At 42.4% G+C, this 26,459-nt stretch overlaps 2 protein-coding genes and 1 pseudogene across 42 annotated transcripts in view; 1 reads left to right on the forward strand and 2 right to left on the reverse strand.

Annotated features, from left to right (window-relative positions):
* Positions 1-6,840, forward strand: part of CREM (cAMP responsive element modulator) — a 91,647-nt gene extending 84,807 nt beyond the window's left edge. For 18 of the 33 annotated variants that reach the window (XM_055275137.2, XM_055275129.2, XM_055275130.2 and 15 more), the window contains 2 exons: positions 1,218-1,374; positions 5,580-6,840. In XM_055275137.2, the coding sequence (XP_055131112.1) occupies positions 1,218-1,374; positions 5,580-5,724 (302 nt within the window). In that variant the 3' untranslated portion in view covers positions 5,725-6,840. Of the gene's footprint in view, positions 1-1,217; positions 1,375-3,639 lie in introns of all 33 variants that reach the window. The other 15 variants (XM_055275128.2, XM_055275131.2, XM_055275136.2 and 12 more) reach the window with 3 other exon arrangements.
* A 7,343-nt stretch (positions 6,841-14,183) lies between these two features.
* LOC129480807 (transmembrane protein 78-like) overlaps positions 14,184-26,459 on the reverse strand; it is a 107,485-nt gene continuing 95,209 nt past the window's right edge. For 5 of the 9 annotated variants that reach the window (XR_008657137.2, XR_008657135.2, XR_008657134.2 and 2 more), the window contains 2 exons: positions 24,401-24,520; positions 18,872-21,396 (listed from right to left, as the gene is read on the reverse strand). The gene's annotated coding sequence lies outside the window, so the exon portion shown is untranslated. Of the gene's footprint in view, positions 14,398-18,871; positions 21,397-24,400; positions 24,521-26,459 lie in introns of those variants that run through there. The other 4 variants (XR_010120513.1, XR_008657140.2, XR_008657138.2 and 1 more) reach the window with 4 other exon arrangements.
* On the reverse strand, positions 25,342-25,412 carry LOC129481419 (uncharacterized; annotated as a pseudogene).

The raw sequence follows: 26,459 nt of genomic DNA on the forward strand, positions 1-26,459 counted from the left end.
CAGGAGATTGAGACCATCCTGGCTAACACGGTGAAACCCCGTCTCTACTAAAAATACAAAAAATTAGCCGGGCGTGGTGGCGGGCACCTGTAGTCCCAGCTACTCGGGAGGCTGAGGCAGAAGAATGGCATGAACCCAGGAGGCGGAGCTTGCAGTGAGCCAAGATTGTGCCACTGCACTCCAGCCTGGGCGACAGAGCGAGACTCCGTCTCAAAAAAAAAAAAGAAAATTTCAGTACCTTTGTGAGCTGGTTGTAAAACAGCCATTATTAAAAATTAAATGTGGCTGGGTGCAGTGGCTCACGCCTGTAATCCCAGTACTTTGGGAGGCTGAGGCGGGCGGATCACAAGGTCAGGAGATAGACCATCCTGGCTAACATGGTGAAACCCCGTCTCTACTATAAAATACAAAAAAAAATAGCCAGGTGTGGTGATGGGCGCCTGTAGTCCCAGCTACTCGGGAGGCTGAGGCAGGAGAATGGCGTGAACCAGGGAGGCAGAGCTTGCAGTGAGCCGAGATCGCACCACTGCACTCCAGCCTGGGCGACGGAGCAAGACTCCATCTCAAAAAAAAAAAATTAAATATGCATGTGTATAAATATATATATATATATATACATGCATATATATGTGCATATATACATATACACAATTTACACATTAAAAACATTAGTACTAAAAACTCATAATTTCCAAGTATTTTCTCTGTGCTCTGTGGGTATTGCCATCTGTTTTGTCTGTATGCTGTGCTGCTTCCCACGTGTGTGTCTTTCCAACTCTACGCTCAGGAAAGTCACCTTGGTAGCTTGAAATTGGCCATGGTGGAAGTATTTACATCATGAGAATTATCGAACACTATACATCGGGGCTTTTTCATTGTTTTCCCCTGAGGACTGTTTCTTAAATATTTATTAGCACACCACTGATTTTAAGCTAAATGAGCATCTGTGAGTTTTTGCCTTTGATAAAAACCTGTCTAAAATGCATTAGGATGCTTTTCTACCTTAAGTGTTTAGAGGATGCTGAATATCATTGTTCTAATTGCTGAAGAAGATCTTTAATACTTGAGATTGCTACAATGCTCGGAATAATTATCTTAAGCATTATAAGATCACCTCTTGTGAGATGTCAAAAGTATATCATTTCCAGATCAGTTTTATGTAAAATGTCAAATTATGAATTCTTTATATAAGCTCGAAATATTTTGTTTTACTGCAGCTGCCACTGGTGACATGCCAGCTTACCAGATCCGAGCTCCTACTGCTGCTTTGCCACAGGGAGTGGTGATGGCTGCATCGCCCGGAAGTTTGCACAGTCCCCAGCAGCTGGCAGAAGAAGCAACACGCAAACGAGAGCTGAGGCTAATGAAAAACAGGTGAGATGTTGCACAGGGAATTGGTAACTTCTAGGACACTTTTAAAAAATTACAGTTTTCGCCAGACACGGTGGCTCACGCCTGTAATCCCAGCACTTTGGGAGGCCAAGGCAGGCGGATCACAGGGTCAGGAGATCGAGACCATCCTGGCTAACACGGTGAAACCCCGTCTCTACTAAAAAATACAAAAAAATTCTCCAGGCGTGGTGGCGGGCGCCTGTAGTCCCAGCTACTTGGGAGGCTGAGGCAGGACAATGGCATGAACACGGGAGGCGGAGGTTCCAGTGAGCCAAGATTGCGCCACTGCACTCCAGCCTGGGCGACAGAGTGAGACTCCATCTCAAAAAAATGATAAAACTATTAAATATTAATAAATAATAAAATAATGAAAAAATTATATTAATAAATAAAAATAAAAATAAAAATTACAGTTTTCAGCCGGGCACAGTGGCTCCTGCCTGTAATCCCAGCACTTTGGGAGGTTGAGGCGGGCAGATCACAAGGTCAAGAGATTGAGACCATCCTGGCCAACATGGCGAAACCCTGTCTCTAGTAAAAATACAAAAATTAGCTGGGTGTGGTAGTGTGCGCCTGTAATCCCAGCTACTCAGGAGGCTGAGGCAGGAGAATCACTTGAACCCAGAAGGCGGAGCTTGCAGTAAGCTGAGGTCGCGCCACTGGACTGCAGCCTGGGTGACAGAGTGAGACTCCGTCTTAAAAAAAAAAAAATTACAGTTTTCATAAGCTGTTTCTCCCAAGTTACATGTTATGTGGCATTTCATGTGGGTTTGTGCTCTGTGTGTGTTATTAGATTGTCTTCCAGTCAGAATTCCTGGCCACTAAACTATTTCATCAGCAGGAGTTACATCCCTATGTTGTAAGGGTAATGTCCAAAAGACACAGTAACTTTTAAAAATAATGATTAAAGGACTTTGTTAGAAACGAAGAGCTATTTTGTATTTAGTGTTTGCGGTGAAGTAGGTGATAAGTCGAATTTTTTAGCTTGTCTCTGAGAAAAATAAATTGAAGTGTAAGTGAAGCATTACTTTTCGACATTTTCTACATGTAATTTCCTTTTGTCTATTTTGTAACTTTTTTTCCTCTATTACACTGAAATACGTGTTTAATCTGATAAATTCTAGTCAAGTGCAAATACAAAATAACAAAAAGAATTTAAATCATCCATGGCTGTAACCACTTAAGATACCTCCTATTATAGTCTATGTACTTCCAGTCAGCTCTCATTTTCTCTCACTTTTTCTTGCTCCATATCTCTGTCATTTTATTTTTTAAGCAACATATGATAAAATGCTATTTTCTAAAACTTTTTAAAAATTTAAACATAAATAAAATTTTATTTTATTTAACTTGTATATTATTTATTGGTTTAGTTTTTATTATGGATAATGGTGCAAATTAATCTGATTTTCAAAAGGAACAGAATTGTCTTACAGTTTCCCAGTGGTCTTGTCACCTTAGTCCTAAGTGTCAAATAATGTCCTCATTGTGAGCAGCCAGGACAGAGGCTCAGCAGTGTTATCAAGGTCCCAGACTCCCGCTCCCGGCCGTGTCATCTTCAGTATGTATCATTCATTCTCATGATCACAGCGTGTCTGCTGAACCTCTAGGCATTGCCTCAGACAGGAAGAAGGGCTAGAGCCAAAAATTGGGGCTAGCTGAGGTCTGGCCCAACTGCAAACCTTTCCTGGAAGATCCTCCAAGCAACTTTCACCTACATTTCATTGGCTAGAAATAGGTCTTTAGTCCCTAGCTGTACAGGATTCTGAGAAAGGTTTATTTTCGCTTTCTAAATCTCAGTTTCAGAGCAAGACAAGAGAAAAGCAGATGATACCTGGCTGTTAGGTTGCTCATTATCTGTTTAGCAGGTTTTAAGTGCTTTATTTCTACCGTGTCTTTAATGCTTACATGAGAATAGGTGATTATTATGCCCAGTTTACAAATGAGGACCAGAAGTTCAGAGGTGTTAAGGAATAAGTTGGTCAAGATCACATGACCCAAACTGGGCAGAACCAGGATGGGCAACCAGGCAGTCTTTATTCCAGAGCCTGTCCTCTATACCAGCATCGGGCATCTCGAAAATACCCCATGATAACCTGCAAATTTCACTTCCTGGGGAAGTGTGAGGCTTTAGTCATTCACATATCTCTTACATATTCTCTTTTTATTCTTTGATTGGCATCTACAATTGATATTTCATTATATCTTATTTCTGCCAATCCAGCAACAGTTTTTATTTCTTTCCAGCCTTGTCAGTTTCTTCCTTGCCTTGCATTTCCTCTCCGTGCTGAGGATACACCCAGACACATGCAAGCCTGAAAACTGAGCTCACCATTAATAGAAGAAACAGGTGTTTTCCATGGCTGAGGAGTACTTAGGAATGTACCATCTACTGATGTGATCGGGGAAAGCTTTGTGCCTGCAACATTTTGACTCTAGTAATATGTGTGTCTGTGCATGCACACACACACATGCACACTCAAATGTAAAAGATGAAGTATGAGTATTTATAATAGCTTGGTAAATAAAATGTTAAAGATTAAACACCCACAACACTGCTATTAGGTCTTTAAATTTTTCATTTAATGGTAACCCTGTTTTGTAAAATGACTATCTTCCTTCTAGGTCTAGAATTTAATATAATTTAATCATGAAAACCTTGGTATTCATAAATGAATTTCAGTGCCTTTGTGGAAAAGAGTTAAATTATGTTCCCAGATTGGCAGATATGTGTGTTTGGATTTATTCTTAACTTTTCCAATTGCATCATTTAGATTAAATTAGTCACTATAACATTTTATTCAATTTTACATTTTAAATTTTTTTTGTTAGCCAGCTGAGAAGTCTGAGAACTTTGTGCGTTCACAGGGTGAGTCCATTGTTCCTGGCTAGGAAGCAGGGGTTGATCTTTTCCTGCAGTTCATTTGGATTGAAGGTTCTTCTTTGCTGACTCTTGCTTCCACAGTGAAAACACAGATCTCCAGTCAGTGAGAGTCAGCTATCTTAAAAAACAAAAATCATGTATACATCACATGTGGTTCAGGATGCTAACTGGCATTACAGAAACCGGTGTTTAGACATTCAACACTGCTTTTGTTAACATATTTGAATGATAATATCTGTTTCAATGTAGGCTTTTTTGACATGAAGGGTGATCTACCTCAAAGACAGTTATTCTGGAATTGAATCCTCCAAAATGAGGCCAATCAAAGGGTGTCTTCTACAGAGGAGTAAAGGGAAGTGGTTGCCATCCCTCCCACCCTGAAAAAAAGAAAAAGAGAAAATGTTGGCTCTATTTATTGTTTTGGTGGGGTTATGTATGAAAATGACTAAGTCAACTCATCTGTTTGTGTTGTTGCTTTGGCTACTGGTCTGTTCTTTCAGTTTGGGCTTAAAGTGCTTTAAAATTCAATATATTGGATATTAAATGCATGTGATTAGGAAACAGTCTTGAAATATGCCCAGAGTTACTCAGTAGCTTCTTTTTTATAATTTTAATTGTGGTGGTCTCGCATTTGTGGGTTTAAATTGTCTGAGTTATCGAGTGTTGTATTTTGTAGCCCCCTTCTTTAATTTTCAGAAGCACTGTCCATTTCATTTCGGTTTATAAAAATGCACATCTTTTGTTTATTATGATTTATCCATGTTGTGTTTTCTAGCCAATAAACTGTGTCTTGCAGTCACGATTGATCTTGTTTTACTGAGATTTAGTTTTGAAGACTAAAAATGTCCAGTGTTGATATTTAAGGTTTTCAAGGATTAATTCTTATAATCATTTTTGATCGAATAAAATTAACTCATTATGTTGGAGTATGTGCCTTTTGGGAGACAAAAATAATTAAGAGAATTGAAAGGATCTATAAATGTTTTTGTAGAAATTCCACTTGGGGATGTGGTCCTATTGTAGTTTACTGAAAACAGTTCTGGTCATTGTTACCAGTGGAATGTGTGCCCTAAGAAAACACCATTTGTGATGAATGCTGGGCAAACTGTGTTCTCAAATCATTCCTGTTGTCTGATGGTTATCTTACAAAAACATGTGCCTGGTTATGTTTGTTATGTGGCTTTGTACAGTCCTTACCTAGGATCGATTGGCTGTTGAGTTCGGGGGGCAGAAGTGCACTGACCCCACTGTGGATTGTGTTGGAAGGCTGTTCCTGTAGTCATTTGCCTTGTGTTGCTTCCAGGGAAGCTGCCCGGGAGTGTCGCAGGAAGAAGAAAGAATATGTCAAATGTCTTGAAAATCGTGTGGCTGTGCTTGAAAACCAAAACAAGACTCTCATTGAGGAACTCAAGGCCCTCAAAGATCTTTATTGCCATAAAGTAGAGTAACTGTCTTTGACTTGGACCTTGTTTACTGTGAACTCTAATCAAGGCAGGAGATGCAGCAGTTCTACTTATTGCCATGTGGACTTGTGGAAAGGACACGTGTGACCCTTAAGAATCCAGTTTGGATTAGTGTTTGAAATTGAATTGGGAATGTTGTTCCAGGATGTGGAATGCAGCCGTGATCACACTTACCAAGCTTACTTTGATCTGTTTGTCAATAGCATGCAAAAAATGCTTTGTTTGCCCTTTGCTTCTGCTTTTTTCAGGGAAGCTGCCAAAGAATGTCGACGTCGAAAGAAAGAATATGTAAAATGTCTGGAGAGCCGAGTTGCAGTGCTGGAAGTCCAGAACAAGAAGCTTATAGAGGAGCTTGAAACCTTGAAAGACATTTGTTCTCCCAAAACAGATTAGTAGAAATATTTAACTATGAACTGAAGACAGCATGTATAGTTGCTTTTGAAGGAATACAATATATAGCTGGCAAGAATGTATAGTTGCTTTTGAAGGAATACAATATATAGCTGGCAAGAATGGTGGCTTCTTTTCTTTGTATCATTCATCTTCTTCTTTAATCACTTAACATTCCTAAAATGCTTCACTGTACATAGTTAAGTCATAGCTATAACTTCAAATTTTTTAAAAGAGACAAACTGTAAAAAATGTGTGTATTCTTAAAATGCAATATTTGTAAGGCTTGTTCCAATGCCACATACTTGCATCTCCCATTCTATGTGTCATCAATAGTGTCCTATGCAATAAAATTATTTGCAGGTCTTTAAATCATTTTAGGAAAGGATGATCAAAAATAATGCATCCAGCAGTACAATAAAAGTAACCACAAAAAATACCTCAGGAAAGAAGAGAAAGAAAGTCTATCTAATGACATGCCTATATGAGAAGAATAGCCTAGATATGAATATATGGCATTTGCAGATTTTTATATTAGTCGCTTTGTTAAAAAAAAAAAAGATTGTATTGCTGTCCTTGAATGCCATAGTCAAAGAGAGTTTTTAATAGAACCATGTTGGTTGCACTTTGTAGTGTTTGGTGCTCATTTAAATATCTGAACATTTACTACAGTTTTTAACTCCATTGTGTCATATAAAAGATCTTGCAGAAGTTCTTAGTGTCGGTTTAATATTACCTAATGAAAGTGATGACATATTTTTTATATCTGGAATGAGCCTGTTGGGATCGCATTGCATACCTTCGGGGTACAAGTCAGTTTCTACACTGGGTGCTGATCCTTGCACACGCCCTTTCTCCCATCTCACAGTGGGGATGGCCGCAGGGCTGTGCACCCAGAAGAAAATGGCTGTTAGCGTTTCAGCCTTCATAATGGCCTGAGACTTTCTTTCGGTAGGTAGTCTGGAGCTGTCCGGCTGGTGGCCCCCTATTTTGCCATTTAGCAAACAACCACAGGAATTTTAAAAACAAAAACATCCCAAGATTTTTTCATTTCAAAACGCTTCAAAGTCCACATTAGATCAGATACTCGGCTGTCAGCACATTCAGCTGAGGTTCATTACAATCGAGACTGCAATGTGATCTACGTTTCATCTTGTTTTTATAATAAAAAGCTTCAGGGAACAAGCCCAAAGCCCTCACTGCAGGATGCTCTATCCCCTCTCATTCCCTGACATTTCTTGATTGTCTGCCTCGTGCTGGACTCTGCTGTGTTTCCTGCTGTGACTTCTGCTTTAAGGATGTCCCTGCACTCCCCCCCCCGCCCCAGTTTCAAGAGTGGGTCTGATCAGTGTGTGGTGGGAGATAGAAAATTGGGAGCTGGTTTGTGGAGCATCCAGCTGCTGCTTCCCCTGTACCACTGGAATTCTTTCCCTTATCTGTCACTCCCAGCAAGTAGGTCATGTCATTGTTGGCTTTCTTTAAAAAAAATTTATTCTTCCTTCAGAGTAGGAGCTCTGAATTTCTTTTTTTTTTCTTTTTTTTTTTTTTAAGACAGAGTCTTGCTTTGTCGCCCAGGCTGGAGTGCAGTGGCATGATCTCAACTCACCACAACCTCCGCCTCCTGGGTTCAAACAATTCTCCTGCCTCAGCCTCCCGAGTAGCTGAGATTACAGGCGTGCACCACTACACCCAGCTAATTTTTCTATTTTTAGTAGAGATGAGGTTTCACCATGTTGGCCAGGCTGGGCTCGAACTCCTGGCCTCAAGTAATCCACCTGCCTTGGCCTCCCAAAGTGCTGGGATTACAGGTGCGAGCCACCGCACCCAGCCTAAATTTCTTTTATCTCAATTTTTGTCTTCTCTTCTGCAGAGAAGATGAGGAAAGAAGACAAGGAAGAAAAAGGAAAGGAAAACTCCAGGTTTCAGGTGCAGGACAGTAGGACCTTGCATTCACTCATCCGCCCAGTCAGTTGCTGTACATCAGTGATGTGGCTGGGGTGGGTGGACACACAGGGGACATGAGGATCAGCAGGCAAGATGTACAAAGTTGGAGATGATGCACGCTACATGTTAGAATTCTAGAAAGATGCAGGTGGGGGTTAAACAGGAGACTTGATGTGGGAAGTGGATTTTGAACTGGGCCTTGAAGTGATTGACAGTGCTGGGGCGTGAGGTGGGTACTTCGGGAATACAGAGCACACACACTGCTCCAAGGAGCTTGGGTCTGGAGGACAGAGGGAGGCCAAGTGAGTTCTCACTGAAGAGCTAGTTTCATTTAAAAATCGGGGCAAGACAGAAGGAATGTGTGCGCGTGTCTGTGTGTACTCTAGTCTGCAAAACAGGTTATATTAGAGGAAAGGGACTCTATCCAATTACTTGGGACCACCAGCAACAGAAGCCCCCCTTCCCAAACCCAGTAGGTTAAACAATAAGGAAATATACTACCTTGCAAAACAAGAAGTCCAGTGGTAAGAAATCCCAGGCTGGCTAATTTAGTGACAACGATGGCATCACGACCAGATCCTTCCTCCTCATTCTTTTCCCTCTACCTGCTGGTTCCCCTGACCTTAATATTGCTGCCACAGTCCCAGGCATCAGAAATGGAAAAGACAGCACCGTTTTGGGGAGGTACTGCTTTTTTGTTTGTTTTTGTTGTTCTTTTGAGATGGAGTCTCACTCTGTCGCCCAGGCTGGGGTGCAGTGGTGTGATCTCGGCTCACTGCAAGCTCCACCTCCCAGCCCAAAGACTGGGCTGAAAGGCACTGGGTTGCTCATGAGGATTCAGCCCCTAGGATTGAGGAGCTTCCAGGCTCCGGGGAAGCATATGGCCATCAATGTCGAATGAAACTGGGCTTCTGGAAGAATGGCTTGTAGACACTGGGGATGTCTGGCGCTGGGACTGAGTGAGCGCTTACCCTGTACCACAAGTGAGGAACAGCTTGTGAGAGGCTGAGGCTTGAGCCACGCTCCCAGACATGCATGGGAACTCTTATTCTTGCTCATGAAATGTATCCCTGAAACCAAGCTTCTGGTACCAAAATAGCACAAATTGACAGCAGTGCTTTCAGCCTTACAGCAGATACTGCCTACGACCTTTCCCTCAACAGAACCAGCAGTAGGGGAAGATTTGCAGGGGGGAACGTTGCACATCTCTCACACCCATGCGTGTGGGATCCACAGCGCTCCCAGACCCGTGCGTGTGGGATCCAGAGCTCCCTGCACACCCGTGCATGTGGGATCCAGAGTTCTCACTGCGTGTGTCTTTCTTTGAATCCTAAAAGTTTCATCTGGACTGCTGGCTATAGAAATTACTGCTCCAAGATTAGGGGACTGCATACCTTCTCTGTCCTGTGTAACTAGGTACTTCATAACACTAAGTCATGTGAGATGGGAATATTAAGAAAATGAACTCCTGCTAGTATTTAAACATGCGTGACCACGAAGCATGCCTGAAACTGAGAACATGGACAACAGCAACACACTGTGCATGAACGGCAGCTGTTTGAGTGCCAGATGCCTCATTCCTTGTTCAACCACACTTCTCAGTTTTCTTCATATATGCTTATGTCCAAAACATGCAGTTTCCCATGTGCCTAACAGTACACCTTTAAAAAATATCATGACTTGTGAAACCAACTTGATTGTTCTAGTCTATACCAAAAATAATTAGGCCACTTTGACGTGTGAGGCAGGCAGAGCTGTTGCCAGTTGGCTGGCCATAATGCAATGACTGTCGTATGGTAGTATACCATGGTTCTCAGAAGCTCAGATGTGCCAGGCTGGAGTGCAGTGGCATGATCTCGGCTCACTGCAACCTCTGCCCCCTGGGTTCAAGTGATGATTCTCCTGCCTCAGCCTCCCAAGTAGCTGGGATTACAGGTGTGTGCCACCACGCCTATCTAATTTTTGTATTTTTAGTAGAAACAGGGTTTTGCCATGTTGCCCAGGCTGGTCTCGAACTCCTGACCTCAGGTGATCCACCCGCCTCGGCCTCCCAAAGTGCTGGGATTACAGGCGTGAGCAACCACGCTGGCTATGCTTCATCTTTTCTAAGGTCATCTTAAAGACATAGACTTGATTCTGAACTACTCAAGCATGGTATATTTTAATCTTTATGCTTTGTGGGAAGGTTTTTTCTATATAAATCCATTTTCTTGGCTGGGCTTGGTGGCTCACACCTGTAATCCCAGCAACTTAGGAGGCTGGGGCAGGAGGATTGTCTGAAGCTAGGAATTAAAGACCAGCCTGGACAACATGGTGGGACTCTGTCTCCACAAAAAAAAAAAAAAAAAAAAAATTAAGCAAATTAGCCAGGCATGGTGGTGCGCACCTACAGTCCCAGCTACGATATATACATGATTCATTGATCATGTTGCCTGTATCCTTAAATTGTCCCATCTTCAGGGCTATGTAATGCGGAGTTTCCAGAAAGTGACATGGGAGTCAGCATGTTCATTCACTCCTTCAAGTCAACAAGTGAGGCTGCATTTGTAAGAAGTCCAGGAGGAGACAGGGCAGCTTTGGGACCTAGGGCTGTGGCAACCCTTACATTACCATCCTGGGCTTGCTTTCCTCCAGCTGTGTATGTAGCTCCACAGATACTACAGCCATGCAGTCATGGCAGTCAAGAATAACAGCTACCATGTACACAGAGTGCTCACCTTGCGCCTAGGGGCTTCCACATTTAATTCTCCTAGCAGCCCAACAAGTGTTGATGCTGTTACCATTATCCTCATTTTGCAGATGAGGAAGCAAGCTTGGAGAAGTTCAGTAGCTTGCCAAAGGTCACATGGCTCAGGACCAAGTGCAGAACCGGGACAGGGAGCCTCTGTCCTGGCAGTTCTCACCCAGTCTGGACCCAAAGGCAGGAAAGTGATAAGAAACACTTGCTGGCAATGACTCAAGCAGGTGGTGGCTGCAGAGAGAGAGAGCTCTGTGGCTCTGAGTGGCTGTGTGTGGGAACACCCAGACCTTCCTGTTCAAATGCACAAAAGCACATTTTTGCTTCTCTCTGGTTTTTCAAACCCCTGATGCTGATCAGGAAAAAATGACTCTACAGTTAAAGGACTAAGGACTACCTAGCTATTGGAACATCAAAGTCACAGTTATGCTCATTGAAATAGAATCTTACAGCTAAAAGAGTTCTTGCCGGTGTAATTTTTTTATTTTTATTTTTATTTTTTTTTTTGAGACGAAGTCTCACACTCGGTCACCCAGGCTGAAGTGCAGTGGTATGATCTTGGCTCACTGCAACCTCCACCTCCCATGCTCAAGTGATTCTCCCACCTCAGCCTCCCAAGGAGCTGAAACTACAGGCACGCGCCACTACGTTTGGCTAATTTTTGTTTTTTGTAGAGACGGAGTTTCGCCATGTTGCCCAGGCTGGTCTTGAATTCCTAAGCTCAAGTAATCCACCTGCCTTGGCCTCCCAAAGTGCTGGGGTTACAGGCATGAGCCACTGAGCCTGACCAACAGGTGTAATTTACTCCTTTCATCTTATAGACAAGAAAACCAAATTTCAGGTTGATTTACTTAAATATTGCCAGCTATTGACAATAGACTAGAAATACTCAGATCTCTGAACTAGTGTGATAATCTTTATATTACTGAGATACCTCTATTTTTCTATAAACTGGATTTTCAACCAGCTTTTGTGCAGCATTGCTTTCTGAGGAAGGATTTGTCCCTGTGGTTTGAATGGACGGAAGCTGGAAGGAAAACCCCGTCACTTACTATGCAAAAGTCCAGCTGGTCTCTGTGACAGCTGGAGGACACAGGGACTCTGCCAGATCTATCTCAGCCACCTCACTTTATGAAAGATGCTTGACCTGTGGTTCAGTCATTTTCTAGGACAAATGGCTGTTAACAAAGTGTACAAGAGTTCTTGCTTTCAACGTTCGTGGAGCTCTCAGAAGCGCTGACTTACAGCAGACCAGCGTCAGGCTTGACTTAGGAATGAACTTTTAAATTCTTACCTTTTAAAACAGTTTTACTATTGATACACTTTTTTTTTTTTTTTTTTGAGACAGAGTCTCGCTCTGTCGCCCAGGCTGGAGTGCAGTGACACGATCTCAGCTCACTGCAACCTCGGCCTCTTGAGTTCAAGTGATCCTCCTGCCTTAGCCTCACGAGTAGCTGGGACTACAGGCACATGCCACCACACCAAGCTCATTTTTGTATTTTTAGTAGAGACGGGGTTTTGCCATATTGCCCAGGCTGGTCTCGAACTCCTGACCTCAGGGGATCCACCCGCCTTGGCCCCCCAAAGTGCTGGGATTACAGACATAAGCCACCGCACCCAGCCACTACTGATAGACTTTTGAGGAGGTGAGAAGCCCAAATAAGGAGGCTTTGGATGAAAGTGGGCTGTCCTGGGAGAGGATAGCGTGAGTGTGCCCATCTGTGTCTTCTGTTTTGTGTTCCATACCTCTGGAATTTTCATTCGGTAGGTCTGGATATTTGTATTTTTAACCAGTTCCTTGCATGTTTGTTTGTTTGTTTCTTTTTGAGACAGGGTCTTGCTCTGTTGCCCCTGCTGGAGTGCAGTGGCACAATCACAGATCACCTCAGCCTCCACCTCCTGAGCTGAAGCGATCCTCCTGCCTCAGCCTCTGGAATAGCTGGGACCACAGACATGTGCCACACCACACCAGGCTCAAGTTCCTGGCATGTTTCTGAAGCACTCTAGTGTTGGAGAACACTGAACTGTATGATCTGGGGTTGGGCCTAGCCTAATTTTCCTTTAAGTCATGGATGCTCTTACCCAGCATTTATCCAGCACATAGACTGTTTAATGTCACAGCCACAGCGCCACCTAGTGTATGTGTGACTTCCAAACGGCGTATTTTCTTAGAAACATTAGTCTATGAACATTTCAAAACTCAACGGGTGGTATTTCTTTTCTGCCATGGACTCTCCAAGTGTATGCCAAGCCCTATGGGGGCAGGGGATTAAGGACAGTTTTCTCTGATCTACTTTGGTGAATTATATTCAGAGTAACTCTGGGGAGTCTTGGGTTAACTGGGGGGGAGGGGCAATAATTTGACAAGGTTTGGGAATCCTTGAACTATAGAGTTTTCTCTAAGAGTACACAGTTAATTGCAAATAGGCTGAATTATTTGACATAAAAACTTTAGATATTACTTCCAGGCCACATAGTTTTAGCAAGTAAGTGACTTTAAAATGAATCCATCTTTTCTCAGCAAAATTACCAGTTTTGCTTTAACTGCGTATGATGGGTTACTTCAGGTGGTTAGAACGTAGTGGAAAAAGAGGCCAGGCGCGGTTGCTCACACCTATAATCCCAGCACTTTGGGAGGCCGAGCCAGGTGGCTCACTTGAGGTTAGGAGTTCGAGACCAGCCTGGCCAACATGGCAAAACCCCATCTCTACTAAAAATACAAAAATTAGCTGGATGTGGTGGCATGTGCTTGTAGTTCCAGCTACTGGGGAAGCTGAAGCAGGAGAGTCGCTTGCAGTGAGCCGAGATCATGCCACTGCACTCCAGCCTGGGTGACAGAGTGAGGCTCTGTCTCAAAAAAAAAAAAAAAAAAAAAAAAAACCATAGTGGAAAAGAGTCAAAGTGTTTTGCGTATCACTCAGACATGGCTGTGGGTGGCATTTTAGTTCTTATCGTAACCTGTGATCACAGTGTTGGCCTCATGGGAATTGGATGAGCATAATCATATCACTAGAAGTTCTTGGAAAATAAGTATCATTGACTGTGGGAGAGCAGTGATATTTTCATACGCTAAAAAGTATACATATCCTGTTGCTTAGTAATGCCGAGATCAGCATCTGTTTTGTTATTGTAGCTTGAAATATCATGAAAATGTAATTGGAGACAAAGGTGCTGATGGCATTTAGCAATTGCTTAGAGGTTAGATTAGTGACATGGTAATGATAATTAGATTATATGCCTTTGAACAATTTCTATTCAGAGACTTTTGATATAATATATGATATTATGAATAAGATAATGTTAGAAATTCCAAATTTTAGAACATTAACCCATCTCAACATTAATTTAAAAATAAATACACATACATGCATACTTCTTTGTTCATCCAGAATTTTTTTTATTAGCCTTTTCCTCACATAACCAGCAAGTGTTAAAATAGATTTGATGTCATGAAGGTTGCAACTTTTAGGCAGTATAATTTTTTTTCCTGACATGCATAGTTCTGTATTATGTACATGGTTTCATTCATCCTTTTATCCAGATGTCTGAATTGATGTAACCCAGCTGGATTTTATTGGAGTTTAGACCTAGAAGGGTAGAAGACAAATCTACTTTATCAAGGGTATAACATGCCTAACCTATTAGTCTTTCTAGTCCAGTAACCTGACTTAACATCATTAAATGCTGGGTTGCTGTTGCTCCAGGAATACAGGATTGTGGCAGTCTGGGGGGCAGGGAGGGGAGGTTGGAGTACCAGCAGAGAGTTTCATACAGGGAACACCCCATGTAACAATAGAGAAAGAAGACTGAGTTGCTGGAGGGGCTTAGCAGAAAATCTACGGGAACTCTACCACAGCTGGTATGGACTTCACCCACCAAAGCACATTGAGATTAGCTGTGGTTTCTTAGGGATTTCCACTACAATCAGTTACTTGAATACTTCTAGAGCATTTAGTATCCCAGACACCCGTTTCATGACTTTGATTTTAAAATGAGTCAGGCAGTGATTACCTATGTTCTTAAAAATCCATCCTGGATAAAAAGAACTACAGAAACAAAAGAACAAAGTCCAAAGCTACAGGTGCTGTGAAGAGCAGAATGAACAGTGGGTGTGTGCTTGGCTCGAGGAACCATGGCTGACAGCCACCAGACCTGGGTTCTGGTCCTAGCTTTTCTGTTAAAACTCCCTGTGTCACTTTGGCAAGGTCATTTGACCTCTGTTTGATTGGGAACCTCTGTTTTCTTCACATTGGCCTTGACATTTGTGACACTGTGAAGAAATTCACAGTGAAATGTAAATTTCAAAGAAGAATTCATCAGATCTTATTTGTTCCCTCATCCCTGTAAACACAGCTTCTAGATTCTTAGTACTCAGGTCATGAACCTATAAAATTATCTTTCAGAATGTCTTCAACATCAATATTTTTAATAATCCATTCTGAGGATTGCCCGGCATTTAAGAGAAAAAAGCCTTAGGCTGAAACTGGCCTGTGATGAAGGCAGGGACATCTACTTTGATTCTGGTAACTGGATTAAGATTTTCACACATGAAGACTTTACTTGGGCAAATTTTGTTTTACTTATGTTATTTATAAATGCACCAAAACTGTGAATGACTGAAAATTTTCCACCGCAGGAGTTTCCTCTGCCCTTCTCAACCTAACAGGGCCGCACCAAGTTAACAGAAATTATCACTGGCTTAGAAAAGGTTGTGGTTTTCAGTGTACATTAGGAGGGTTACTGTCCCATAACCCAGTTTATTATTTTAATTTTCTTGAAAGAACTGAAGTAATGAAGGGAGAAGCTATATTTTCTTTAGAAGATTTTTCCATGTTATTTGAAAAGTTTTATTGACACATTTTTCTTAGCAGAAAAACAGTTAAATTGAAAAAATTTTAAAATGTACTTCAAAATGTACATTTTAAAATATTTGCAATTACCCTTTAATAAAGCTGGGGGAAGATAAATAATATAAAATTATACATTTTATAGATGTGAAATATGTCATAAAAATTGAAGTTTATAAAAAATGTTTACCAAAATGTATAACCAGGCTGGGCACAGTGGCTCATGCCTGTAATCTGAGCAATTTGGGAGGCTGGGGCGGGCAGATCAATTGAGGTCAGGAGTTCGAGACCAGCCTGGCCAACATGGTGAAACCCCATCTCTACTAAAAACACAAAAAGTAAGCCAGGCATGGTGGTGCTTGCCTGTAGTCCCAGCTACACAGGAGCCTGAGGCAGAAGAATCGCTTAAACCTGGGAGGCGGAGGTTGCAGTGAGCCGAGATCACACAGTTGTACTCCAGCCTGGGTGACAGAGTGACACTCCGTCTCAAAACAAAACAAATGTATAACCAGTATAAGGCTAATTTAAAATAGTTTTAATATTTTTGATAGGAATGCATTTCTAGTTTGCTTATTAAAATTTATTATGGTGTGAGTTTTAAAATTGTATATACAATGGATAAACTGATTTTTAATATATATTTTTTATTTCAATAGCTTTTGGAGTATAAGTGGTTTTTGGTTTCATGAATGAATTGTACAGTGGTGAAGTCTGGAAATGCTAGTGCACTTGTCACCCCAGGAATATAAATTGTACCCAAGGATAAAACGATTTGATAGGCTCAGTCATAATCGATTTGAATAAGCTGATACTTGAAAATATTTCCTTATTCCTGACATCTGATAACTTCAAGTCCCCGAGACCCAGAACAAAGGCCTCTTGTCGTGAAGAGGCAGCTACATCTAGTGGTTGGTGGCATTTTCACTGGAAAATTTGGTTTATGAAAAGAATCCTTCATAGCTTGTCTTTGCTGACATTCTGTGGTTGTACAGAGCATTACAACTAGTGTGGTGTGTATGTGTAACTTAACTGAGGTATAACTTTTACACCATCAAATTCACCCATTTTACCTGTACAGTTCAATGATTTTTAACAAACTTACCAAGTTGTATACTCATAACCACAATACAGATTTAGCACATTTCCATCACCCCAGTAAGATTATTCACTCCCATTTATAGTTAACCAATACTTTGGTTTTATTTATTATTATTATTATTATTATTATTGTTTTTCTTTTAAAGACTAGGTCTCACTCTGTCGCCCAGGCTGGAGTGCAGTGGTGCAATCATAGCTCATTGCAGCCTCAAATTCCTGGGCTCAAGTGATCCTCCCACTTCAGCCTCCCGAGTAGCTGGGACTACAGGTGTCCATTGCCATACCTGGCTAATTTTTTAATTTTTAAATGAAAATAATGCCCAGGCTGTTCTCGAACTCATGGCCTCAAACAATCCTCCCACCTCGGCCTCCCAAAGTGCTAAGATTACAGGTGTGAGCCGCCGCGTCCAGCCCCTGGCCAGTATCTTGATTGTAGCCTGTGAAAGACCCTTAGTTAGAGGACCAAGTTAAGCCAGGGCCGGATTCCTGATTTACGGAAACTGTGAGATAATAAATGTTGTGTCAAGCCTCTAAGTTTGGGGATTGTTATGCAGCAATATGGACCTAATACGTCTACTCTCCAAGCTAATCTAGCAATGTATGCAACCGAATATCCAATCTGCCAACCACAGAGACCAGTACTGTGTCCCTTCACTGGCACTATCCTCGGAGCAGAAGAACCAGCCACTAGGTGGCAAGTCAGTGACAGGGACCCTCTTCCACCTTGGAAGGGACAGAGACAGAATGTTTGATCCTCCGGCATGGGATACCTCATAACATCACATCAGGCCTGGGACCCACATTACAGCAAGGGAGGTGGGAGAGTGGCCCAGGAATACAGGATCCCGTAGCGAAGCCACAGAACAGTGGACCTGATAGAGGCATGGCTGAAGTGCCCACTCCAGGGCAGGACTTTCAGGGCATGAGGTGCCATCCTCCAGGACACAGGCTGCACTTTAGAGACCTTTACACAGTGCTCAGTGGGAAGAATGCATGGGCCTGGGGACCAGAGGCCCTGCCTGTCTCATCCCCAGGGACCAGTTGGGAAAGGAATCGGCATTTCCCATTCTCTGTAAGTTTGGGTTCTGCAGGTCTAAAGGGCCTGGTTCCAGGAGGACACTTCTGCCAGGGGTGGTGCCAGGGCACCCAATCTTCTGCCAGGGTACTCAATCTCCTTGTGCCAAGGGACCTTGCAGCAGGAAGAGGAGTCACCCTCCTGGTGGCACTGACTGGCCGCCATTACCAGGAGGAGGAAAGGCTTCTGCTCCAGACTGGAAGCGTATGTTTGGCACCCAGGCGATCCATGTGGGCACCTCAAGTGCAGCCATCCCAGCTGAGAACAGCAGATGTGCCGGCTGAGGGATGGATGAATGGGGAACAGATGCAGAGGAAAGAGACAAGGAGTGTGGACCGCAGCCTGAGGCCAGCTGTGGTGGGAAGGGCTGTGGTTTGTCCTATTAACCTTCCTCTTCTAAATTCTCCCATAGGCCAGGTATGGTGGTATACACCTGTAGTCCCAGCTACTTGGGAGGCTGAGGCAGGAGGTTCCCTTGAGGCCAGGAGTTGGAGCTATGATGGCACCACTGCATTCCAGCCTGGGTGACAGAGTGGGATCCTGTCTCTAAAAAAAGAAAAAAATCCCCAGGAGGAGGCTCCCCCACACTCCCCAGAACCTCCAAGGAGCTGCTGTCTTAATGTATGTGAGCAGCTGGTGGGCAGGGGTGGCTGTGGGGAAGACTGGGACATCCCCCACTCCCCTGCGTACAGGATCTTGCCCTTAGCTGCTGGGAGTGCTGTCAGCCCACAGCCTTCAACTCCGTCCCTTCGGGTGCTGCCTCACCCGATGCTCATGGGTCTGTATCCAGCAACGGACCCAGGTGGCCCCACCAGACCACACCTAGGGTCGGTCGGTCTAGCTCCTGAGCTCCCTGTGGGGTCAGATGAGGTGGTCATTTGGCCAGCACAGGAGCTGTGTCTCCCTCCACCTACTCTTGGACTCTTGCCCTCCCAAGAGCATCCTTACAAAACCGTGTGTGCATGCCAAGTCCATCTCAGAGCCCACTCTGTGGCAGCAACTTTGTGCCGATCAATGACAAAACTTAGACAAGTTGGGCCATTTTTCTAGAAAATCATAAATTTCCAAGCCAACTCAAGGGAAAAGAGAAACCGTGAACAGTATAACCATTTACAAAAGTTAATTATACAAAATAACACCAGGGTCATTCAGCTTTACAAGCAAGTGCTATCACATTTCAAGGTATGGATTCCAGTCTTAGAAAAAAAACAGTTACAGAAAATAGTAAAAGAAACCTAACTTATTTTATGAGATTTGTATAACATTTGTAGTAAAATTAGGAAATTCCAGTATAAAAGAAAATGTATATGCTAATCTAATTGATAAACTAATATACAAAAGATCTAAATAAATTGCTACTAAACTAAATCCAGCTATATATATTAAAAATATTACAGTATGATCAACTAGGGTTATCCTAGGAATACACATTAACAGATTAACATATAAAAAGAGAAATAAAACATATTTCACTTGATGCAGAAAATCATTAGCTATGGTTCAACACCCTTTCTTGTTGTCAAAACATTTACAAGACAAACTTCTTGGCAAACCAAGAATAGATGGTGATATGGTTTGGCTGTGTCCCCCACCCAAATCTCAGCTTGCATTGTAATCCCCATAATCCCCACATGTCGAGGGAAGGACTTGGTGGGAGATGATTGAATCATGGGGGTGTTTCCCCCATGCTGTTCTCATGAGAGTGAGGAGTTCTCACGAGATCTGACGGTTTTGTAGGTGTTTGACAATTTCTCCTTCACACATGCCCTTTCCTGTTGCCTTGTGAAGAAGGTGCTTTCTTCCTTTTTGCCTTCCGCCATGATTGTAAGTTTCCTGAGGCCTCCCCAGCCATGTGGAACCCAGCCATGAGTCAATTAAACCTCTTCCATTTATAAATTACTCAGTCTCAGGTATTTCTTTATAGCAGTGTGAGAACAGACTAATACAGATAGGAACTCCCAAAACTTGACAGTGTGCAGCCAGCTTACTTATTAGTATAGTTAGAAGCATGATTCAGTATTGTAATGAAGTCCCTAGCTAGTGCAACAAGATAAGAAAAACAAAACAAGAAAAACTAAGTTGTCATTATTTACAGATTAAAATGTCCATATACAAAATTCAAAAGAATCTGCAGACAAAATGTTAGAAAGAAAAATAAAATTCACTAAGGTTGCTAAATAAAAGATAAATATGTAAATTAAAATTTAATAGTATTCCTATATACCTACAAAAAACAAGTAGAAATTGTAATAGTAAAAAATCCTATTCATAACAGCAAAACATATACACAGCACCTAGGAATAAACATAACAGGCTATACAACAATTTTACAGTAAAAATTATAAGTCTTTACTAAAGGGCACAAAAGAAGGCCTAAATAGAGAAACCATGTTATAAATGGAAAAGCTCAGCATTCTAAAGACGTCAATTCCCAAATCAATCTATAAATTCAATACTACTCCAATCAACACCCTAACAGGGCTTCTTTTTCCATAGAACCCAGCAAACATCTCAAAACTCACAGTGAATTGTAAAAGGCCAATGTGGTGACTGAATAATGGCTCCCATGAAAATGTCCACCTCTTAAAGGCTGGATCTGTGGATACATTACAATAGCAAAAGAGACTTTTCAGATGTGATTAAATTAAGAGACTTGAGGAGATTATCCTGGATTATTGTGTAGGCCAATCACTGGGGTCCTTCTAAGAGGGAAGTGGGATGGTCAGAGTGAGAAAGAGGCTATGTGACCAGAGGAGCAGAGAGAGAGAGAGACCAGAAGATGCTGCACTGCTGCCTTGCAGCAGGGGGAAGGAGCCACGAGCCCAGAAATGTAGGCAGCTTCTAGAAGCTGGAAAAGACAGGGCCATGGATTCTTCCCAAGAGCCTCCAGGAGGAGCACAGACCTCCAGAACTGTAAGAGAATAAACTTGTATTGTTTTCAGCCCCTACGTTTGTGGTAATTTGTTATAACAGCAACAGGAGACTAACACAGTAAAAAATAGTCAAATGACTTAGAAGAATAAGGAGAGAAACTTGCCTTGCAGGTATCAAGACTTTCTAGAAAACTATTGTGATTTGAGTAAAATGGAACTGATGAAGGGTGTGAGACTAATGAAACAGAAAGGAGTGATAACCACTCACTGATTATGGTATGTCTAGAGCTGGCATTACAAACCAGGAGGAAAAGAACAGACTCTTCAATAATGCTGGATAACTGCTTATGCACATGACAAATTAAATGAGGTACATACCTCACTTAATAAAATACATACCTCATTTACTAAAATACATTCTGGCCAGGCCCAGTGTCTCACACCTATAATCCCAGCACTTTGGGAGGCTGAGGCGTGTGGATTACTTGAGGTCAGGAGTTTGAGATTAGTCTGGCCAACGTGGTGAAACCCCGTCTCTACAAATACAAAAATCAGCTGAATGTTGTGGTGTGTGTCTGTAATCCCAGCTACTCAGGAGGCTGAGGCAGGAGAATCGCTTGAAACCAGGAGGCAGAGGTTGCAGTAAGCCGAGATCACGCCACTGTACTCCATCCTGGGCGACAGAGCGAGATTCTGTCTCAAAAATAAACAAATAAAAAATAAAAATATATTATGTCAATCAAACATTAAAACTTTTGAAGAAAATTAGAAGAATGTCTATATCAGGATTAGGATTTGTTGAAAAATTATTGAAAAGCTCAAACAGTACAGAAAAGTCAGGTAGAGATCAAATATGTTAAAAAAGAATACTGCTGTATGACAAATAACACCATAACAAGGGTAAGAGACAAGCCACAGACTAGAAGATATTTTCATTACATAAAACTGGCAGAGGATTATTATCTAGATATAACAAGAACTAGCATTTTTTTTTTTTTTTTTTTGAGACAGAGTCTTACTCTGTTGCCCAGACTGGAGTGCAGTGGTGCGATCTCAGCTCACTGCAACCTCCACCTCCCAGGTTCAAGCAATTCTCATGCCTCAGCCTCCCCAGTAGCTGAGACTAAAGGCACCCACCACCATGCCTGACTAATTTTTTTGTTTTTTTGTATTTTTAGTAGAGACAGGGTTTCACCATGTTGGCCAGGCTGGTCTCGAACTCCTGACCTCAAGTGATCTGTCCACCGTGGCCTCTCAAAGTGCTGGGATTACAGGTGTGAGCCACCGTGCCCAGCCTTAAGAACTAACATAAATTAATAAGGAAAAATACAACAATCCACATGCAAAATGGGTGAAAATTGAATGTTTACAAAAGGGAAAAAGCAATGAATAAACAGGAAAATATGCTGAATCTTTCTTGTATTAAGGAAATGAAGATTAAAACAGTAATTATCATTTCATATTCAGCAGATGGGCGAAAAATTTTAATACCACCTAGTGTTGGGAGGATAGGGAGGAATGGGGACTCATATACTACTGGTTGGAATGTAAATTGCATCTTTATAGAGAAATTGGTCGCTATCTATCAACCTTGAAGAGGCATGTATGTTGGGAGAGCTCCTAGGTTTATATCTGAGAGACTCTCAAATAAGGAGACAGGTACAAGGAGATTGTTTATTGCAACAATGTTTATAATAGAAAATTTTAGCTGGGTGCCTGTAATCCCAGCACTTTGGGAAGATGAGGCCGGTGGATCACCTGAGATCAGGAGTTCGAGACCAGCCTGGCCACTAAAAATACAAAATTACTAAAAATACTGCTACAAATACAAAATTAGCTGGGCATAGTGGCGCATGCCCGTAATCCCAGCTACTCAAGAGGCAAGGCTGGAGAATCGCTTGAACCCAGGAGGCGGAGGCTACAGTGAGCTGAGATTTCAACACTGCACTCCAGTCAGGACGACAAGAGCAAAACTCTGTCTCAAAAAAAAAAAAAAAAAGAAAATGTTGGGAACAACCTAAGTGTCCTTCGGTAAGGAAGGGATAACTGTGGCTTATTCATACAAAGGAATGCTTTCAGCAGTTCGAATGCATGAATTATAGCTACATGGATCCAAAGGATCAATGTTGAACTGTGTTTCCCATAAGAAAAAACTGTAAACTGACCTAAGAGTTATACCATTTGTGTCAGTTTTACACTCATAAAATAACACTATAGGCCAGGCAGGATGGCTCATGCTTGTAATCCCAGCACTTTGAGAGAACGAGGCGTGAATTGCTTGATGCCAGGAGTTTGAGACCAGCCTGGGCAACGTGGCAAAACCCCTTCTCTACTAAAAATACAAAAATTAGCCGGGTGTGGTGGCAGGTGCCTGTGGTTCCAGCTACTCCAGAGGCTGAGGTGGGAGGATCCCTTGAGCCCAGGAGTTAGAGGCTGCAGTGAGTCAAGACCGTGACACTGCACTCCAGCCTGGGCAAAGGAGTGAGACTGTCTCCCAAAAAAACAAGGAAACAAAAAGCCAGTTCTGCCCACTTTTGCCCTCTCTGCTGCCTAGCTTGCAAACATGATGGCTGAGGAGGATCCGTGCCATCCTAAACTACAAGGTGACCTTGATGACAGGTCACACTCTGAGGATGGAGAGGCAGAAACAGCGTCATAAGGACTCCAGCGTGGCTTTTATGTGAAGCCACCATACTGGCTCCTGAAAGGCCTCCCTATGTCGGGGCTGTTACATGAGAATAAACTCTTGTATTCAAGCCACTCTCGTGAGATTTCTGTTACTCCTGGGGGAATGCAACTGCTGACTGACACAGCTTCCATATTGTGGGGTCTGACCTAAGCAGACCTGTACTGTGATTTTAGTGATTCAATTTTACCTTTGGTCTCATTATTTTGAATGTCAGTTGGGGGATGTTTATTCACAAGACTGCAGATTGCAGACTCCACCACCACCCAGGAAGTAATAGAGCATGCATTTTATATTTTCTCTATAGTTTTTTTAATTTTTAAATTTTTTTGTAGAGGTGGGATCTTGCTGTGTTGGCCAGGCTAGTCTTGAATTCCTGGCCTTAAGTGATCCTCCTGCCTCAGTCTCCCAAAGTACTGGGATTACAGGTGTGAGCCACCACACCCAAACTACCTGTAGTTTTTAAAAAATTATTAAGTAAAGGGTTGACAACACCAAGTACAATACCTTCTGTAGATAAAAGGTACCCAAATATTAATATAATATCTCCTTAAAAATCATTGAAAACACATACATTTATTTTGTAGCTACTGTTATAAGGCAGGAAAGTTTATATTTTCTTTATAGCTGGCACCAGAATACTTTTGACAGAAAAACAAAACAAAACAACAAAAAAAACCAAACAACAACAAAACACCTGTTTCTGTTGGGAAAATCTACTTGTGTGCTTGGGGTGGAAGCTGCTTCCCTAGAGCCTGAGCATTGGCCACCCCCAGGCTTGAGGAAATTGAAAACTCCTGTGCATTAGAGAGGAGAAAATTTCCTAACTCCAGGGTTCCTTTTTGTGGGAGGTGGAAGTTTGAGGTGGGATTTGCTGTGTGATAAAGGCTTCCCTGGGAACCTACTTGTTCACAGCCCACAGAGTGTGAATGTGAGGCACGCCAACTCTGATGGCAGAAACTTAGGGCCACATAGAGGCAGTAGAAGCAGTGGCGGAAACAAGGGGCCCACCTGTAGCCAGTGTCTTGATGACATTTTGAGGTTCCTCCTGACATCCTTGGAGATAAATGACTCTAGGACATAGCTGGAGGTTCATGATCACTATGGCTGCCAAAGCCGTGGACTCAGGTGCTGGGAGTGGGAAAGTATTACAGACAATTTCATTTTTAAATGTGAGAGCCAAAATTCTCAATAAAATGTTCATAAAGGTAATTTAAGGTACATTTAAATAGTAATATAGATCAACTAAGTGAGATTCATCTCAGGAACACAAAAACTCAAAAAAAATTTTTAATGCAAAAATGTTAAGAAATCTATGAATATAACTCATATTCATTTGTTAAGAAGGAAAAATACGATTATCTCCATAGATGCCAAAAACTGGAACCACTTTCTCCAGCTTTTCTCCCAACTGGGAGACAGTAAACAAAATGGCAAGTGGAAGGCCGCGATTTCTGTTCTTGTGCAATACTCATCCTTGGAGTCCTATGTCTCTGTTTGGGCCGCCTCTTTCTTGTTGGGTATATTAGGGTGCTTCTTAAGGAATTCCCCCCTGCTGCTCACCTCCGTTCCTTTTTTAAAATTTTTATTTATTTATTTATTATTTATTTATTTATTTATTTATTTATTTATTTATTTATTTATTTATTTATTTTGAGACCAGGTCTTGCTCTGTCGCCCAGGCTGGAGTACAGTGGCGCGATCTCGGCTCACTGCAACCTCCACCTCCCGGGTTCAAACGATGTTCCTGCCTCAGCCTCCTGAGTAGCTGGGACTACAGCCATGCGCCACCACACCCAGCTAATTTTTGTGTATTTTTAGTAGAGACAGTGTTTCACCATGTTGGCCAGGCTGGTCTCGAACTCCTGACCTCAAGTGATCTGCCTGCCTGGGCCTCCCAAAGTGCTGGGATTCGAGGCATGAGCCACCATGCCCGACCTTTTTATTAAAGACTTTTAAAGGGGCCACGCTAATCTTCTCTGTATTATTCCAATTTTAGTATATGTGCTGCTGAGGCGAGCATGACATCTGTTCCCCTTATACTGCTGCTGGGAGTGGGAATGGGATGAGTCAGGAGCACCTAGAACCTGCTTGGTCAAGAGGATAGGGGGACTCTCACATGTCACTCTTACTCTTGATGGGAATTTTTTAAGATTATAATATAAGTAAGACCAATCCCTCCATGCCCTGTCCACAAGTACCTTTTGTAATTGCTACTGCATTATTTTGCTGCTTTTAAACCACTTCTCTATTTTGTTGTGAATTTTGAGGAGGTATCTCATTGCAGTCTCTCCCCATTTTACCACCGAGGTCTAGAATATGCACTAATTTAAAAAGAGAAATCGATAACTTTCCTGGGAGGGTGAGGGATCCTTGACAGTCACATATAGATTGATTAAGACCCTATTCTGCTTTTCCCATGGAATGGGAACTTCTGGAGCCTGTGGTCCTACTATGAGCCTGGCTATCAGGCAATCACAAAGCTCCTATTTGAGGTAAGAAGACACCAGAGGCCAGGCACAGTGGCTCACACCTGTAGTCCCAGAGCTTTGGGAGGCCGAAGTGGGAGGATCACTTGAGGCCAGGAGTTTGAGACTTGCCTGGGCAACGTAGAAAGATGCTATCTCTATAAAAAAAAATTAGTCAGGCAGGCTAGGCAACAGTGGCTTACTCCTGTAATCCCAGCATTTTGGGAGGCCAAGGTGGGCGGATCACCTGAGGTCGGGAGTTCAAGACCAGCCTGACCAACATGGAGAAACCCCATCTCTACTAAAAATACAAAATTAGCCAGGCATGGTTGGGGCCTGCCTGTAATGGGGGAGGCTGAGACAGGAGAATTGCTTGAACCCGGGAAGCGGAGGTAGCAGTGAGCTGAGATCTTGCCACTGTACTCCAGCCTGAGCAACAAGAGCGAAATTCCATCTCAAAAAAAAAAAAAAAAATTAGCTAAGCATTGTGGCATGTGCCTGTGGTCCCAGCTACTTGGGAGGCTGAGTCAGGAGAATCACTGGAGCCCAGAAGTTCAAGGTCAGAGTGAGATATGATTGCACCACCGTACTCCAGTCTGGGC

The sequence above is a fragment of the Symphalangus syndactylus genome, chromosome 4, assembly GCF_028878055.3.
Source record: "Symphalangus syndactylus isolate Jambi chromosome 4, NHGRI_mSymSyn1-v2.1_pri, whole genome shotgun sequence".
Lineage (NCBI taxonomy): Eukaryota > Metazoa > Chordata > Mammalia > Primates > Hylobatidae > Symphalangus > Symphalangus syndactylus.